Genomic DNA, 18319 nt, shown 5'->3' with positions numbered 1-18319 from the left:
ATGGAGTTGTTGCAAGCGGGAAAAAAAATTGGGAAAAATGACATTGACCAAAATGTTTGTTACTGTACACGACAGTTTTTATAAAATTCTCTAAAATCTTAGTTGTTAATTTTTTTTTAAAGTACGAATTAGTTTTGCTTTTCTACAATTTATTTTATTTTATGTGTCCCCAATTTTCGTTTTTTAATTAATTAATTTTATTTTATATGTCCCAATTTTCGTTTTTTAATTTATTATATTTATTTAATTAATTAATTAATCTTAAATAAGTTTTTCTATTAGCAATTGAATTGTAATTTTTTTACGTTAGTTTCATATTTGTACTTCCAAATTGATATAGTTAGATTTTCCAAAAAAAAATCAATACTACTATATAATTTAATTAGAAACAATTCAATCAATTATTAAAAAAATATTATTATTAAAGATCCCAAAGCTTGTTGATCCCATTTTATAATCTCTTTTGTTTCTGATTATTTCAAGTGCGAATTTTTTTGAATCCCCAAGAAAGATGAAGACCATTTTACTATATTCAAATCTTATGCAAAAGTCGAAGCTTTACACAAATTCTTTTGTTAATCTGTCCATGGAATTAACTACAAAATCGAAGCAGCCGAGAGTGTACTACAGACGTTGCACACAAGGTGTTCGACACAATTCCCCAATGCTCAAAACTGGGTCACGTGTCTCTCACGTTATAAAAAAAGCCAGCTTCTTTCGATACAGTTTCTGTTATTTCCGTTGATTTTTTTTCCCCCGCGCTTCATAGTTTCTTCTCTCTGAAGCTTCTGAGAGTCGTGTACTATGGAGTCTTCTTCTTCTTTTACGAAAGGCAAGCCCTACCAAGATGCTAAAGATCACATCGCTAAAGGAGAATACATCAAGGCCATGGAGATACTTGAAGATTTGGCTCGTGTCCATTGGGAAGATCAAGACGCGTGGCTCCTTCGTCTCAAACAAGGTGAAATATTCTTACGTCTAGCGAAACAAACAGAGGAACCTAATGTGGCATTGACTTACTTTTTGGGAACCCTAGAGTGCTACTCGTTAGATGATAGGTTATTTTCACTCTGTGCAAAATCACTCCACAAGTTGGCCAGGATGCTTAGCTCGGTATCGTATTACAAGAAGTGTTTGAAGAAAGCAAAACTAGCTTTATCTCTTACTCTCCCAGATGTCTACGGTTCTGTTGCTAAGCTCATACTGTTGACGGAAAGAAATAAGGGACTGTTGAGTGTAATCAAAGATGCAGAGTCCAAGATCGCTTCTCCCAAGGCTCTAGTTGGTTCTATTATGGAAACAAAACCTCAACCGAAACTTTTGGAGTCAAAGAGAAGTCCAGATCCACACCCACGTGAGGATTTGGTTAAACGATTGAGGACGTATTGGCTGGGATTGGATGTTAAGGTGAAACGCGACTTTATGAAAGTAAGCATTGCAAAGCTTAAAACTTTTGTTTTGGGGCAAGTTCTTGTGGAAAGTTCCAGAGAAGGAGGAGTTGCTTTGGAGCAAGTTCTTGCTTCTGCAAGGAAGGACATGATATGGACATTCTGGATGTGTTGTTCGAATCACTTCTCTAGTGCTGAAGATTGTAAGAATCATCTTGAACAAGAACATGCTGCAGATTTTGTGCCCAAGGATAGAGTCCAGAGAATAGGGAAGGAATGGACTCGTAAGATTTCTGTTGGAGGTTGGGAACCAGTGGATGCAGTAGCTGCCGTTAAAATGATCAAGAATGAGCTCGCTTATGTGAAATCGTTTGCAGCTAAATGTAAGAATGGATGGTCTGAAGAATGGCCTTTAGCTGAAGATGAAGAGCGTGGTAAGTTACTCAAGGAAATCAAATTGATCCTTGTGTCGCTTTGTGACCATAAAACATTCTCATGTAGCGTTCGAGACTGGTTGATGCGTTTTCCGGTTAAACACCTTGGAAAATTTGAAATTTCCAAACAGAGTCTTGTCGAATCTCGCCTACTGGAAACACCTCAGAGTATCTGTTTTCTGGAATGTCATGAACTCAATCAAATCCTGGACTTTCTAAATAACATAAAGCGCGAAAGGGATGATGGTACATATCTGGTTTCCAGAGCGGTAGACAGTGTCTTGGGCCGAACTCGGGTTAAAGAAAAGATCGACTTTGACCCTCAGTTTTCATATCTGCTTCTGGATAGAAGGCTGCTGAAAAGCAATAATACTCCATTAAATGAGGATGCGACAATCAATGTTTTTGATCCCAATGTTCACTACGTCAAGGCACATGTTCAGGGAGATGATATCGTATCTTGGTTAACTGACAACAATTCATTAGATAAGACCTTTCCCAGATCTATCAGGGAGCAAAATATTGATATGTGGGTAGCTGTTCTCAGAGCTGTTCAGTTCACATGTCGGAATTTGAGAACTAAATATGCAAAGAAAGCACTGGTCTTAGATTATGAAGCAGCTCTTACTGTGATCCAGAACATATGTATGAGCGAAGATGAAAGGAGAAAGAATCTGCAGGAAGATCAGTGGATCAGATATGAATGTCTTCTATGCGAGAGGTGTGAAGAAAGAGTCCCTGAAGATTCCCTCACTACAAAACTGTTCTTGTGTGCAGTTCGAGATGTTTTGGAAGGAGCATTGCATCCAACATTTGATGTCCCCGATTTAGAAGACTGCTTGAGTCTTATACGTGAGCAGAAAATTCTTAGTGACGATAAAGTGTTGAAGTCCATAGGACTTCTGAAATCAATGGTCACCCACAAGGTTCATTCATGACTCTAATATTCTTCATTAACAACAGATAATATATTCACCCCATCTTAAATTATCTACATGACTTGCAGGTTCTTCTAATCGATGCAAAGATTTTGTTGATTGATAATTCAAGGAAAAGTTTGCTAAACATTCTCGTCAGGCTTTGTGTTTATGACAACCGCACCTATATTCTTCAACTGATGAAACCCTTCTTACTGGTTGGTTATACACAGACAGCTTTCGTTTCATGTCTGATTTGGCCTTTATATTGTTTCTTATATGTTTTTATGTCTCTTCTCATCTAGAATAAGATTCTAAATATGGAATTTAAAGCCAAGGCAGATGCAGTAGCACTAGATCTTTTACTCGAGGAGGAGAAGAAGAAGCAGTCAAAGAAAAAGAATGATAAAAAAATCAAGGTCTTTCAAGTTCTAAACTATTACTAGCAATATCGGTTTAAGTTCTCTGAACAGGTCAATAACGGTTTTTATCTTACTGGGGTTAGCATATCATCCGTTTGGATTTTGTTTCCTTACTTTTAGGCTTCCACTTTTCTGCTTTGTGTATATAATACCTATCATTATTTCATCTCAAATTGCTTATAAGAATGAGTGGTGCTCATGGTGTAACAGAGAACTTCAACGAGCAAGCCTTGCACCCATGATAAGACTGTTGAACGGTAAGTACTTTTAGAGTCATTTTTGCATGCTAATAAACTGTTTTCGGGTTTTCTCTGAGCAAAACGAGTTTTACATGTACAGTAAGCCTTCTGTCAACCTTGAACCGGAAAGTACATCTCCATCGGTGGAAGAAGATTCTATGGAACAAGAAGATGCTCTTGCAAGTGAGAGGGGTCGATTGGAAATTTCTTCCAATACTCAAAATCAAGAGGACGCTACTCAAGATGACCCTGGTTGATTAAAAGCTTTCTGAATTGACTTATAATTTAAATCGTATTGTTTTTGAGATGCATAATTCTTATCCTTTCATTCGCCATCTTCAAGATACAAACATGCTTGGAGAAGATTCATTTTCGGCACATTCGGGGTCAACACTTGAAGGTGCTGCAGCCATATACAGTTCAGCTTTTGACATGACGCTGAAGGTAAAGTAGTTACCAATCAAAACAAGATTTAATACCTAAACTCTCCTCTTCCGACTCAACTCATTCTATATCTCTTCACGTCCTTTTGATAAGTTCACAAAAACATGTGGTATTGCAGGCTCTCTTGAACATTAAGGTTCTCAAAGTAGATTTGATGAACAATATGCAACCATTTCAAGCCCACTTGCAACAACAAATTCCTTCTTCACTACAAAATGTATTTACTGCTTTGGTGTCAGAGGAGATAAAAAATGAGGGAGTCTACAGTTGGCTATTGAGCGACTTACTTACTTCTTTAGAAGAAGTTATTTCCATGGTTTGTGTGGAGAAGATATGCTTTCGAAGAACTGTTATCAATTTTTTTTGTCCATAAGTGAAATTGTTATTCTAAACTTTCCTATGTTTTACTCTTTGCAGTCTAGTGATGCTGCTAAGGTAGTTGTGGCCATCCTTGAGTTTTGGTGTTGCTGGAAATTTCCAGAAAGAGAAAGTATGGTCACTCGCCTTTTCACGTTGGTGGGCAATGAAAGAATGAGTTGTCGAAAATGCAGAAGGATTACAAATTATCCAGAGAAAATTTCATATGTGCTTGTTATGGCTGCAGATTCAATCAGACAGCTCAAGGTATGTTTCGTTTATTTCTCTCTTTAGCATTCCTGCAAAAACTGGTACATCCTCTTATAAAGCTTTTATGTGCTTAAATATATGCAGTGTGCTCTTGAGAGTATAAATTTTGTGGACATTCTTAGGGTGATTTGCATGGAATATCAAAAGTCATGTGACATTGAACAAGGAGGTTGTGGAGAGTCAAACTTTGTTCATCACATTATAAGTAGATGCCCACCTATCTTCACAATCGGTAAGTTTTGACAACCATTATTGTGATCTTATGTTTTTATCTCATTTATAATGCTTATAATAACACTTTGTTGGTGTTTTCTGGATTTGCTACATCAGTGTTAGAATGGGAGAAGAGTGAAACTGAAAAAGAAATATCTGAAACAACAAAGGCTCTCGACTGGGAGATGGATATCAGCAGGCTATACGTAGGCTTAGAGCCAAACACTAACTACCGACTTGTATCAATGGTAAAATCTGAAACAAGTTTACAAATGTTTGTCTTATTGTTCTTCTGTATCTATCGGTTACAGTCTGAACTTATGTTATGCAGGTTGGTTGTGGTGAAGATGAAGAACACATTTGTGTAGCTTATGAAAATAACCGGTGGGTCAATCTCAAACGAGAGTCTTTAGCAGGAGAGGTAAGACAAAACAGTTTTCCTTTGCCTTCCTTGAGTTAAATTGAGAATTTAGATAGGCCAGACATGATTGATACGTATTGTGATGCTATAGGATGTCGGTGACTGGAATGATGTGATCAGTATCTTTGGAGAAAGGAAGGTTCGACCAGAGATTCTGTTTTATGAAGCTGTCCAATCGATGGCTTAGCAAGTGTATCAATATGGAAGAACCTAACATTGATGTTTGTAAATAGAGTCGCTAGAGTTTGTTTTGCCAACTAAAACTTACTAACGCAGTATATATTATAACAGTTAAAAATCAATGCGTGTAATAGGAGATATAAATCCAGATTCTAAGAAATAAGTTCCCCAAAATCCAATAACTCCAAAAAGAATAAAGCATGAAAAACACTAAAAAGAATTAGGAAGAAATTTTCGTTTTCTTTTTACACATTAATTTTGTGATGAATTATAAAGTGTTTATGGTCTCATGCATTTGACAAGAACATCAACGAATCGCTGGTACATATGTTGCTTCATGTACATTTTCTCAACCTTTTTGCGTCCTTCACTCCCCAATTGTAGCCTTGTGTCTGGATTTCTAAGTAGAAACAAGAGATTATGAGCCAATTCCTTGTTACCTGGTCGTCCCATCGAGTGAATTAGACCAGTCACGTTGTGTTGCACCATCTCTTTGGTTCCTCCTGCGTCTGTCCCCACCACTGCAAGTCCATAAGCCATTGCTTCGATTGTCACTCTCCCAAATGTTTCACCAACTCCCTGTTAAAGGAAAGGTTTAAAATTAACCGAACAAAATCGAAATGGTTACACCGAAATCAAACCTAACATATACTAAGCTTCTGTGGAAAACTGTATATCCAATAATATTTTTTGAAGTCTTAAAAAGATTACCTGAGAGTTTGTAACGTAGACATCTGCTGCAGAGTATAAAGAAGCAACACGAGTTGTTGCTGGAGTCCACATAACTGACTTAGATAAGTTTCCGTTGTTTGATAAGAAGCTTAACATCTCTTTAACGTATCCGACTTTGTTGCTCTTTGAACCCACTGATCCTAGAAGAACTTTAAGTTCTTGCTTCTGTCTTCTTACGCCATTTTCAAGTGTGAGAGAAACACCTTTCATCTGTGTAGATGAACCTCTTAAACGATGTTTACTGGAGTGACTAACCTTTTCTTTCCTAATGATGCCCTTGTGATTCCTTATAGCTTCTTGTTCTCTCTCAGCAAGTGCTAAGGCAGCAGATTCAAGGAGAAGAAGTTGTCCCTTTCCTGGGTTTATGCTGCTAAGAGACATCACAAGCATATCTGAATCTGTCAAACCTAACGCCGTTCTCACTGATTCCCGTAATTTTTGTCTCTTCTCCCTCATTTTCTCTGGAGAAAGCGTTGGTGTGTTGAGTGAGGAAGGAATCCCAGCTACAAAAGCTAACTCATCATTTACAGAGAGTGGAACAATCACTGGTTGTGATCTAAGCTTTATATGCTCCTCCTCGCACCATGTTAACCATTGTCTACTCTGTGATTCAGATAAGAAAATCAGCATTTTCACTCGGTCAAGTACTGGCTTCGCTCGATCAAAGTATTCTCGTCGGTTTTCCATTATCCACCAAGCTATCTGACTTCCACCGGCTGGAAAATGATTCATGTATTGATCTGCAAAGAATGGAAGTACAATAATTAAGTTCTGACTTCCTTCGATTGTAAATTAGTACAGTTCATAAATCACATAATGAATTCTTATCTTACCTATCCATGAGGTACATACTGCTGATCCTGCAATGACCAAATCTGCTTTCATGGCGGTCTTGAAGCTGATTTCTCCTTTGTCTTCAACCACTTTGATTCTTCTCCTATTGAGCTCTTGCATCAATCCACCTCTCCTGCTGAGAACTACTGCAGAAACTGTTGCACCACAGCTCAAAAGCTCTGAAGCCAGCTCCATCATTGAGATTGGAGCGCCAGTCATTGACAGCTCGTGGAATACCAGGACAAATCTCCTTGACCAAACAAAGCGTTTAAAATCTGACTTCCGGTCGCAAGTCCCAGACCGTCTATGTGGGCTCCATTCGAGAACTCTATCCTCTAGCGATCCAAAGGGACCAAGAAGCTTACCATAAGTAGCATTAGTCATTGGAAGTTGTGGATCTTGCTCATCTTCCAAAACTTTAGTCTCAAGTACCTCTTTACTCACCTTCTGCTTACTACGGATCTTACTACGTGACGTCCGGCCACCTTTTTTAGTCTTCTGCTTGGAACTCAAGCTCCGTCGAGAAGCCCCATCATCTTTCTTGATCAGACTAACATCCGTCCTCTTATTAAAACTAGCATCATCCTTACTGGTAATATTCACCAAAGCATCAGAATCCTCATCAGCAACAGCACCACCCATTCCTTTATTATTCGTCTCCACATATAAAGCATCCTTCCTCAGCCTCCCTCCAAACCGTAAAAACTCAACTTTGTTTTCATTATCATGCGCCCACCTAGACTGAACATAAAACCCAAGATACGTCCAAAGAGTAATCAAAAGCAGCCAATAAACCAGTCGGCTACTACGGAACCATTGAACCGCTCCTCCTCCCCCGTGAACTCTACGCGGAGTCCTACCAGAATGTACTCTAGGTGAACCCCTTGGAGTAGACCTCCCTGACAGCGAAGACTTAACGCTTGTCTGTCTCAGTGGCGATAACCGAACCTCCTCCATGATTTCAAGGCTATAGTAATCTCAAGAAGAGCATCATATAAGCCACAAAATACAATAGGAACTAGTAGAAATCAAACCGCACCAACACAGCAACCTAGAAAGAGAAATCAAGCAATCAGTATACAGTTCATCAAAAACCTAATACCAGAAAGAACTATAGGCAAGTTAAAATTCAGATCTAAACTACTCTGCGGACCTGCATTTAGGTACTAAATCTGGAGAAAACTCCACAACTTAAAATCAGATTACAAAGGATTTCAAAAATTCCAAAGCCATAAGAATTTGCTTTCTCCTTAAGTTCCCACAAACAAAGCAATTACAACTACAAAATCGCGTTGGATGATTCGGAGACTGAAGCTGAGTAATAACGGGGACTTGGATTCGATTACTAATAGAAAAAAAAAAAAAAAAGTCAAAATCAAAACCGATCGGTCAGTTACACTTACCAGAAGCTGAGTAACTACGGACTTGGATTTGCGGATTCTTCAGTGTTTCAGCTTACGAATTAATAAATAGCAACAAAAACGCAGCTAATTTACGCGAATTTGCAGCAAATCTGTGATTATAAAGCGAAGAATCAGCAACACGAAGCTTGAAGTCAATGATCTTCACCGGAGAAAAAAAAAAAAGTGAAGAAGAAGAAGTAGAGAAAGAGAAGCTTACGTTGTATTCAGTAGTCTTCTTCTTCTTCTTCAGAGATCAGAGCTGAGCAGAGCAGTGCAGAGAGAGAGAGGAGTGTGTGCTTCTTCTTCTGCTTAGTTCTTAATTTTGTTTTCCTTGTAATTAATTGTCTCCACTTGTTTCCTTTTCCATTCTTAATTATACTTTGGGCTCTCCTTAATTATATTGAAATCACTTTAAACCGGCACTAGTTTGACTGGGCTTGGGCCTTGAAGTATATAAAACTAAAACCAAAACGACGTAGCCGCGACCTGATTCTTATTTTCTTGGCAACATACATAATGTAGCAACTTTTCAATTCCATGGATGAAAAGTTTACTAATCTATATTACAGACTTTTTTTACTGTAGACAACAACAAGTTTAGTATATAATTTTAGAGCATAAATTTATATATTTCTGAAATTAACAAACATGTAAAAATGGTAGATTAGCTAAAAAAATAACAATGGATAATTATATACCCTATATAATAAAACGGAAGTACACAACTTTTTTTTTTGTAAACTATATAATATGTGTTATAAGATTAATTATTTGATAGGTTATATATTATATGGGTTGTAACCATTAGTTAAATCTCGTTTCAGATTCTCTTATAAAGGATATTCCAAAAAAAAAAAAAAATCTCTACAGAATATTTAACTAACCATAACAAAATAACATAAATAATGTTTATTATGATTGATTTGATAAATAATGTTGTGAAATGAGAGTCCACGACGGTTTGCTTCTCTGTGGCAGCTTCTTTTAGCATTGTCGCTCGTACCTGCGCTAGGTGAACTCGCTCAGAAGCTTCAAGTCCTTCTTTGATGACGTTTCTGTATTTAGCTAACCTAGAGATGTAACTGATCGGAGCTGAGCTTAGCTCTTCGAAACTCGCATCAGTAATGAGAATCTGATTGAAATCCTTACGCGTCACAAGCTCACGAGCGGTTAAGCCCCAAAGCTCTTTCAGCTTAGCTCTTAGGGTTTCTACACTCTCTGATGTAGCAGATGATTCGCTTGTGGAAGAAGAAGTGAGAACTTTGTGTCCGACTCCGAGTGGAGATTCCTTCTCTTTCCTATGATTCTCAACGAGCTGAGTCAAAGACGCGGTGAGACTAGAAGCAGAGCCGTGCACCAGTTATAGAAAAAGAAGCGATCGCTTCGGGCATCCAATTCTTAAAAAATAATAATTAGGGGCATATATTCATTAAGATTATATAGAGATTATCCCTAAGAAAACTATACAAATAGGAACAGATGGGTTTATGAATGATTCTTACAAAATTAGAAACAAAATATGGGCTTCGTCTACAATCTAATTTAAATATGGGCTTAATATGTTAAAATTAAGAAGAATTAGACACACATATGACATACGCTGAAGTTTTTTTTGACGGCACCTTCCCCTTAATTAACAAACAACTAGCCAAATAAGTCTAGGGTTACAAACTTACAATTCAGTTTTGATAGCTCTTTTCTCTTTCGTTGTTAAAGCTTCATCATCTCATGATTCTAAGGTAACACAGTAACAAATTTTTTTCTTCAATGTTTTATATTTTACTTTGTTGCTTTGGTTAAATGTCTTTTATAAAATTGCAGCGTAATCATTGTAAGCTTTTTCTTTACTGCAGTCTGCATAGCAATGTCTTCAAAGAAAAAAGATCAACCTTGTGGAGCTGATAACAGAAAAAAGAGAAAAATGAAAGATGACCAAGCAAAATCTCAAGAGAACGCTTTATTCAGGTACTTCAAAAAACTTGCAACTTCTGATGGATTTGTAGAAAATAATGATACAGAACATGTGGTTCTTGGAGATAATGGAGTGGATGAGAATATAAATGAGTATCAAAGAGAAGAAGCAAGTGTTGAACTAGAAGATGTCAATGCAGTGAATGAAGAAGATGATGTGAATAAGAATGAACATCAGAAGAGTGATAATCTGAGGGAGTCTTGTGGATTTTTTGACATATATGATCCTGGAAATTGGGAAAACATCAAAAAGGGATGGAATGAGTGGAGGGATTTTATGGTTGTACAAGGTCCATCAAAAAGACTGCCACTTGATCATAATTTTCCCAAAGATAGTCTTAAGAGACATTTTTCACATTTGCATTATACAAGAGAGATGGGTGATGGAACAAAAAAAGATCGACGTTGGCTAGTTTACTCTAAGTCTTTGAACAAGATCTTTTGTTTTTGTTGTAAATTGTTCAATCACAGTGACAATAGTCAATTGGCATCTACGGGCTTTAGTGATTGGAGGAATGTTATGAGAAGGCTCAAAGAACATGAATCTAGTCGTGAACACATTTTGTGTATGAAACAGTGGGCTGAACTAGATCTCAGGCTGCAAAAGAATCAGATCATTGACAAATATGCTCAATATGAACTCAACAAAGAGAAAATTCATTGGAGACAAGTGTTGCTTAGGATTATTATTGTGGTGAAAACGCTTGCTAAACAAAATTTAGCGTTTCGGGGAAGCAACGAGAAAATTGGAAAAGAAGGTTGTGGGAATTTTTTAAGTTTTATAGAGATGATTGCTGATTTTAATCCTGTGATGATTGAGCATCTAAGAAGATATAAAGAGGGTGTATCTCGTAATCATTATCTCAGCAACAGAATTCAGAATGAGTTAATAGCTTTGTTAGCCAATGAGATCAAAGGTCTGATTGTCAAAAAAATTCAAAGTGCAAAGTACTTCTCTGTGATTCTTGACTGCACTCCAGATATTAGTCATCATGAACAAATGACTGTCATCATTCGATGTGTAGATGTTTCAACAACTTCAACGAGGATCGAAGAATATTTTTTAACGTTCTTAAAAGTTGATGATACATATGGTGAAAGACTTTTTCTTAAGTTTCAAGCTGTTTTGGCTGCTTTTGATTTAAAAATTGATGATGTGAGGGGACAGGGTTATGAAAATGGCTCTAATATGAAGGGAAAGCATAAGGGAGTACAAAAAAGATTTCTTGATATAAATCCCAGGGCGTTTTATACACCATGTAGTTGTCACAGTTTGAATCTTGCACTTTGTGATATGGCAACCATTTCTCCAAAGGCAATCTCATTTTTTGGGATTATTCAGTGTACTTATAACTTCTTTTCATGTTCAGTTAAGCGGTGGAAAATATTTGAAGATCACGTGGATAGCCTTACATTTAAGGCTTTATCACACACTCGCTGGGAGAGCCATGTGGAAAGTGTTAAGGCAATACGGTTTCAGGCTCCTAAAATCATGAATGCGTTAGTGTACATTGCTGAAAATAGTGATGACCCGAAAGAGCAGAGCGAAGCTGAATGTCTTGCAATAAGTGAAACACATGGAATTGGAAGTTTTGAGTTCTTAGTTTCCATGGTTATTTGGTATAATCTTTTATCTGTTGTTAACATTGTGAGCAAGAGTTTGCAGTCAGAAAACATGAACATTGATGTAGCTATTTCTCAACTGAAGGGGCTGGTTTCTCATTTTAAAAAATATAGAGAGTCAGGCTTTGAGAAAGCAAAAGTAGAAGCTAAAGAAATTGCAGAATCTTTGGAGATTGATCTTGTATTTCCTAGAAAAGCAAAGCGGGTGATTAGAAGAAAAAGACATTATGGTGAAGAATCAGAGAATGTCGAGGGAAGTGTGACATTATCACCTGAGGAGAGCTTTAGGATTGACTACTTCATCCAAATCATGGATCAAGCTCTCTACTCACTTGAGACCAAATTTGAGCAATTTCAGAGGTACGAACAAATATTCGGTTTTGTGTTTGATTTGGAAAAATTGCAATCAGCGAGTGATGATAGTTTGATGGTTTCTTGTGCTAATCTTGAAGATAATCTAACTCACGAAAATCAGTCAGATATTGTTGGTAATGATCTTTTCTATGAACTTAAAGTTCTAAGAGAAGCGTTACCAAAAGAGATTAAAAGGCCTATTGAAGTATTAGACTTTTTGAACAGAGTTGAAGATTGTTATCCAAACACGTGCATCGCTTATCGAATATTGTTGACGATCCCAGTTTCGGTTGCAACTGCTGAAAGGAGTTTTTCAAAGCTGAAGTTGATCAAATCATATCTTCGTTCGAGTATGTCTCAAGAAAGATTGAGTGACTTAGCTATTTTATCCATCGAAAGAGAATTGGTTAGAGATGTTGATTTCGAAAGCTTGGTTCACGATTTCGTGGAGAAAAAGGGAAAACAAATGTTCAAGAATTAGTACTTTTGTTTTAGTTCGTTTTTTTAATTAGTTTTATTATGAGACAGAAGTGGTTAATTTTTGTAGACGTTTTTATTTTATTTAAACCAAGGCATTTTTTTTTGGTTGGCTTCTCATACTTCTGAACCTTCGCACGGCTCTGACTAGAAGTATCTGTTCCCTACAAAATCATGAAAAGATAGGAGTTATAGAGTTATGATATTTATGATTGTGATCCTTTTCTTGTTGCTCAAGAAAAAGTCTGAAACAAAAACCTTGATTGTATATTCTTCAGAGAGGATCTCTTCTATGCTATATTTTGTTGGTATAACGATCGAAGTATCTTCGTCTTGTTTCAAACCATCATTGTCTATTTGAAAACAGCCACAAACACCTGAGTGTCCAAGTCCAAGAACCTCTGGTGTAACAGAGCCACTCTGTTTCTTTGCAGCTGTGAGAACAAGAACTGTATTAGACAATGAGTGAAACAGAAATAGTTAAAGTTTCTTGGCTTTTTTTTTTCTTACGGTCTTCTTTAGCATAATGTGCACTAATACCACTGTGTGCTTCTGCAGAACAAAGAAGGTGGAATCAGATTTTTAACTCATAATTTCTTTACTTAGGAGAGATCATTGATATAATCTTGAACTATGTACCTTCAAATTCACGGTCTATCTCTTCCAACATTACCTTTCTCTTAGTAGCTGAAACCAAAAAGTTTCAAAATTTGCATGAGAATATTGTAAAGATAAGAAAAGGGATTAGAGAGTTTACATTCTTCTTCAATGTTTCTGGAATTATCAACTTGAATCTGTTTGAGACCTCCAATAGCAGCTGCAAGTAAACGATTTAAACAAGTTGATGATCTCCGCTGAAGCATATGAATGAGCTTAATAGACAGATATATACTGATATTCTGATACCTTCAAACTCGCGTTCGATCTCTTCAGGCATACTCTGTCTCTTTGCAGCTGTAACAAGAGATAAGTAACTCTGTTCTGAGAATACTGTGGTTAAGAAACTGAATCACTATAATATTTTTTTCTTACATTGTTCTTCATCATTACTGCCTTCAGTGAAATCATTAGCCTTTAGTTGTTCAAGACCTTTTGTGGCAGCTACAAGAATAAAATATGATTGAATCTTAGGTTAGAAACTAGAAGAAAATGAGATAAATGGTAAGTGAGGATAGATACCTTCAAATTCGCGTTCGATATCTTCCAACATTTTGTTTCTCTTAGCAGCTGTGATAAGAAAATAGAGAAACATAGTCTTAGAATACCTTAAGAAAAATAAAAAAAAAAATTGTCCTTTTACCGCAGAAGAAAGAAAGATATTTACAATGTTCATCATCAGCATTGCCTTCCATGAAATCATGTAGATGGTTAAGATCTTTTGTTGCAGCTGCAAGATAAAGATAACCTTGCTTAAAACACTATCCTCCATGTTTGGTTCTACTGTATTTGATATTAAAGATAACCTTCAAATTCACGTTCAATCTCTTCTAGCATACTTTGCGTCTTTGCAGCTGCAACAAATACATTCAAAACCTGTCTCAGATAACAGTAGAGGGCGAATATATAATATTGAACAAGTAGCAAATGCAAAGAAGAAGATTGTCATACATTTTTCTTTGTCTTCAGTAGAATCATCAACATGAAGTTGCTTAAGGCTATCTGTAGCAGCTGCAAGTGATAAATTAAGATACATTAATACTCTCAGATAATAGTCAGAGATGAGATATGAACTAATAAACCAGTAAATAAATTTATGTAGATGATACCTTGGAACTCTCGTTCTATCTCATCTAGCATACTTTGTCTCTTTGTAGCTGTTGTATGACAGTAAGATCAAACTGATTTAGAAAACTGTATACAGGAAAATAAATCAGATAAAGAATTGTTGACAACTTATTATACCTTGTTCTTTGTCGCCATTTTCCTTGGTTGAATCACTAACCTTTAGTTGTTCAAGACCTTTTGTAGCAGCTAATAGAAACATAACACATAAACAGATTCATACAACAGTTTTCTTGATGAATCATAAAACCAGTTTTAAGAGAGTTATTGGTAAGGTAAGTAAAGTACCTTCAAATTCCTGTTCCATCTCTTGAAGCACACTTAGTCTCTTTGCAGCTGTAACGAGACAGAGAAGAAGCTTCAGAAGTTATATGGATCAGGGAAAACCAAAAGTGATCATATAAGACTTTACATTGTTCTTCATCATCTCTGTTGGAATCTGAAACCTTTAGTTCTTCAATGCCTTCCATAGCAGCTGCAAGTATTATTCATTATTCATTAAGATTTATGCATTCTTCTCAGTACATATTGAAACATAATGGTATCTCAAGATACCTTCAAACTCGCGTTCAATAGCTTCAAGCATACTCTTTCTCTTTGCAGCTATAACAAAGACACAAAACAATTCACAGAAAGTACTTAAAATAGAGACTAATGGAATAGAGAAATCTGAGGAGGGAAGTGGTGCATTACATTTTTCTTCGTCATTTTTATCCCCGGTGAAGTCATTAACCTTTAGTTGTTCAAGCTCTTTTGTAGCGGCTAAGGTAAAAAGATGAAACAGAAGATAAAGCAAGCTCTTAGATTCAAGATTATATCTCATTACATAGGAACTATTTAAGACAGGTATGTTAAGTAATATACCTTCGAACGTGCTTCAAACTCACGTTCGATCTCTTCTAACAAACTGTGTCTCTTTGCAGCTGTACCAAGTGATACAAAAACCTGTTTCAGTTAACTATACTATGATAAGGATAAAATGGGAGTCAAGAGAAAGAGTCTTTACCTTGTTCTTCATCAGGAGAAGCAAAAGAACACAAGTTAACAAAAAAAAATTATAAGTAAAGTTCCTAGAAACCAGAGTATACCTTCAAATTCGCGTTCGATTTCTTCCAGCATCTTCTGACTCTGAGCAGCTGAAAAAAAGACACATATGACATAACAACTACCTCATCAAAAGAAAGAACTCTAGAAGAAACAAAACGTTCATAAAAATGTTCAGAAATTAAGAAAAAAATTATCTTACATAATTCTTCATCATCCTTAGATTCAGCTTTGACACCATTAGATCCAGCTTGGTTAAGACTATTGAGATGAGCTGAAATGAATCAAGATTGACTTTTTATCTTTAAAAGGCATTTCTTGTTTCAAACCATAAACACAATCACTAAGAGAGATCAAGATCTTGAGTTATACCTTCGAATTCAAGTTCAATTTGATCCAACAGGCTCCAACGTTTAACATTTTCATCACTACTAGATCCAACCTTAAAACAGGCATAACATAGACTAAACGTCACCTTATTCTTAGAATATAAACAACTTTGCAAAAATTTTTTGAGGCAGATTCACTCATCAGAACCCAAATCTAAACCTAAAGAGACAACACAAGCTAAACCCTAACCTTAGATTCATCTGATAAAGACAGGGAAATAGTGTTCTTATCAGTCACTGTATTGTTCTTCTGGTTTTCACTCTGTATCTTTGCAGCTGAAGACACACATGAACACAAACATAGAAGCTGTCACAACTCACAAGAAAAATAGAATCGAGAAAAGAAACAAGAAAGTGATATAGAGGACAATCTTACACTGATCTTCATCTTTCTTGCCTTGAAGAGCATTGACACTATCTACAAGTAAAAAAAAACAAACTCAAAAAAATAATCCAAGAAAACAAATAAATAGAAAGAAATATTTTCTTACCTTGATAATCACGTTCGATTAGATCCAAAGTACTCAAACCACTACCATCATCCTGAAAAGGTACCAAGATGCATAGCAAATTATTAAATTAATTCTGCCTTTGTTATTGGTTGAATAAATAAATAAAAAGACATGTTCCCATTCTTTTTATTGTTTGTGTTTACCTGACAAGAACCCTCATGCAAGCTTGAAAGAAAAAGACACAAAGACAAACTCAGAACCAAGAAAATCGTTTTCATGGCCGAGGTTTCCATTACAAGAACGAGATACACAGTCTTTAAGCTTGAAGATGCATCACATGGCTGTGGAAACGTTTTTAACATAAAACCGTTGTAACTAACTCAAACGTGGGTTTCATTTTTTTTCTTTCTCGTGACTCTTTTAGATAACTCATTGTGTGTTAGCTAATTTAATAAGATGTGAAATGTAATTAGTATTATTTCATCCGACTAAATGTGACATTTCATCCGACTAAATGTGACATTCAGTTTCGTTTAACTAGATATGATTATAAAGACAAAAAAAAAAATAAAAATGAAACAGATATAAGCTAAAAAAACAGTATTCTTAATTAAGTACAAAATAAATACAGTATAGATTAGTTGTTCTTTTTACAGTTATAATAAAGAAAAAATCTTAAAGTTAGAAATATATAGTAAAACAAAATGATGGAAAGAGTTTAAATGCATGGCTCCCGTGTGTCGTCACTTTCAAGAGCACACAAATATAATACCGGTATAAACAGTCGTTTCAATCATGTGATTTATAGATACACATTCTGGTACATGAATGCTCATCATGAGACAGTTAACGCGCATAAACTAAAACATTTTCTCAATGATCATCTATTTTACTGTTATTCCTGAAATCATAACATAACTTGGAGCATGTCTACGAATAAAGTAGTGTCAAAGTAGAGAATTGCTTTGAATGTTTTCTTGTATTAATATCAATTGTAAAGAGTACAATATATAGGCTAGCAATTGCTTGAGTCTTAAGAAAAGAGATAAGATCAAATCTACCAAATATTAGTAATCATAATCCTCCTAATATTTGTGTATATCGTCTCTTATTACTCCCCCTCAAGATGGCGAGTAGATATCCCGAACTCCCATCTTGCCAAGTAGATAAATGAATTGAATTCGTCCCAATGCCTTCGTCAAGAAGTCGGCCACCTGTTCTTTAGTGGAGACAGACACTAGAGTAAGCTCACTAGACTGAAATGCGTCACGGATGATATGGCAGTCATTCTTGATGTGCTTTGTGCGTTCGTGAAAAACCGGATTCTTCAAAATCTTGATGGCTGATTCATTGTCACAGTAGAAAGAAACAGGTTCCTTATGAACAATGTCAAACACAGGTAGCAATTCCATTAGCCACTGAATCTCCGAGTAGGTGAAAGACATCGCTCTGTATTCAGCTTGAGTAGAAGAACGTGAGACAGTCTTATGTTTCTTAGTTTTCCATGATACCGGAGAATCTCCCAAAAGAACAACATAGCCAGTGATAGAACGCCTAGTGAGCGGACAAGTCGAGTAAGCTGCATCACAATAAGCATTGACATGAAGATCCTTATCGGAGCTGAGGAAAATACCCTGACCAAGAGTACCCTTAAGGTATTTGACAACACGAACCGCAGCTGTCCAATGTCGTTCACGCGGTTTAGCAAGGAACTGAGCTAGGAGATGAACAGCGTAGCTCAAGTCTGGCCGAGTAACGGATAAGTAAACAAGGCGTCCTACTAAGCGGCAATAACGAGAAGGATTATCAAACAAGGGACCATTGTCGCGAGCAAGATTATGATTCTGTTCCAACGGAGTATCATAAGGACAACAACCAGTCAGTCCACACTCAATGACAATATCCAAAGCATATTTCCTTTGACAAACATAAAGTAATCCTAATCCTTCTAATATTTGTGTATATCGTCTCCT

General features: G+C 36.2%; 4 protein-coding genes across 6 annotated transcripts; 2 read left to right on the top strand and 2 right to left on the bottom strand.

Annotated features, from left to right (window-relative positions):
• The first annotated feature begins 403 nt into the window (after nucleotides 1–403).
• LOC104742748 (uncharacterized) lies at nucleotides 404–5459 on the top strand. Its single transcript, XM_087485485.1, has 12 exons — nucleotides 404–2748; nucleotides 2829–2957; nucleotides 3045–3158; nucleotides 3372–3418; nucleotides 3501–3652; nucleotides 3744–3844; nucleotides 3963–4160; nucleotides 4262–4468; nucleotides 4556–4703; nucleotides 4802–4932; nucleotides 5016–5105; nucleotides 5197–5459. Exons 1-12 carry the CDS (start codon nucleotides 805–807, stop codon nucleotides 5290–5292), a joined length of 3357 nt encoding a protein of 1118 aa, XP_087341611.1. The 5' UTR covers nucleotides 404–804; the 3' UTR covers nucleotides 5293–5459.
• Nucleotides 5446–8742, bottom strand: LOC104742749 (uncharacterized). The gene is made up of 5 exons (XM_087485486.1): nucleotides 8472–8742; nucleotides 8255–8364; nucleotides 6851–7902; nucleotides 5997–6757; nucleotides 5446–5864 (listed from the first exon to the last, which is right to left on the bottom strand). The coding sequence occupies exons 3-5, from the start codon at nucleotides 7806–7808 to the stop codon at nucleotides 5565–5567; spliced, it is 2019 nt and encodes a 672-aa protein (XP_087341612.1). The 5' UTR covers nucleotides 7809–7902; nucleotides 8255–8364; nucleotides 8472–8742; the 3' UTR covers nucleotides 5446–5564.
• Nucleotides 8743–11012: 2270 nt separating this feature from the next.
• Nucleotides 11013–12683, top strand: LOC104744094 (uncharacterized). The gene is made up of 2 exons (XM_087486302.1): nucleotides 11013–11319; nucleotides 11731–12683. Exons 1-2 carry the CDS (start codon nucleotides 11013–11015, stop codon nucleotides 12681–12683), a joined length of 1260 nt encoding a protein of 419 aa, XP_087342428.1.
• Nucleotides 12623–16867, bottom strand: LOC104742746 (TSK-associating protein 1-like). 3 transcript variants are annotated; one of them, XM_010463780.2, is made up of 18 exons: nucleotides 15326–15383; nucleotides 15155–15223; nucleotides 15017–15064; nucleotides 14874–14936; nucleotides 14750–14797; nucleotides 14582–14650; nucleotides 14446–14493; nucleotides 14288–14347; nucleotides 14143–14190; nucleotides 14004–14066; nucleotides 13859–13906; nucleotides 13712–13780; nucleotides 13586–13633; nucleotides 13437–13496; nucleotides 13319–13366; nucleotides 13190–13231; nucleotides 12938–13113; nucleotides 12623–12843 (listed from the first exon to the last, which is right to left on the bottom strand). In XM_010463780.2, the coding sequence occupies exons 3-18, from the start codon at nucleotides 15045–15047 to the stop codon at nucleotides 12694–12696; spliced, it is 1071 nt and encodes a 356-aa protein (XP_010462082.2). In that variant the 5' UTR covers nucleotides 15048–15064; nucleotides 15155–15223; nucleotides 15326–15383; the 3' UTR covers nucleotides 12623–12693. The 3 variants fall into 3 exon arrangements, with proteins under 3 accessions (XP_010462082.2, XP_019091623.2, XP_087341610.1); XM_019236078.2 differs by having other exon boundaries at nucleotides 13485–13496; XM_087485484.1 differs by lacking the exons at nucleotides 12623–12843; nucleotides 12938–13113; nucleotides 13190–13231; ... (11 more) ...; nucleotides 14874–14936; nucleotides 15017–15064 and adding exons at nucleotides 15550–15597; nucleotides 15708–15779; nucleotides 15878–15947; ... (2 more) ...; nucleotides 16386–16437; nucleotides 16550–16867 and having other exon boundaries at nucleotides 15156–15223; nucleotides 15326–15384.
• Nucleotides 16868–18319: the final 1452 nt, after the last annotated feature.

This window comes from Camelina sativa, chromosome 14 (genome assembly GCF_030686135.1).
Source record: "Camelina sativa cultivar CO46 ecotype springtype chromosome 14, ASM3068613v1".
NCBI lineage: Eukaryota > Viridiplantae > Streptophyta > Magnoliopsida > Brassicales > Brassicaceae > Camelina > Camelina sativa.
This window is presented reverse-complemented; position numbering and strand designations above follow the sequence as displayed.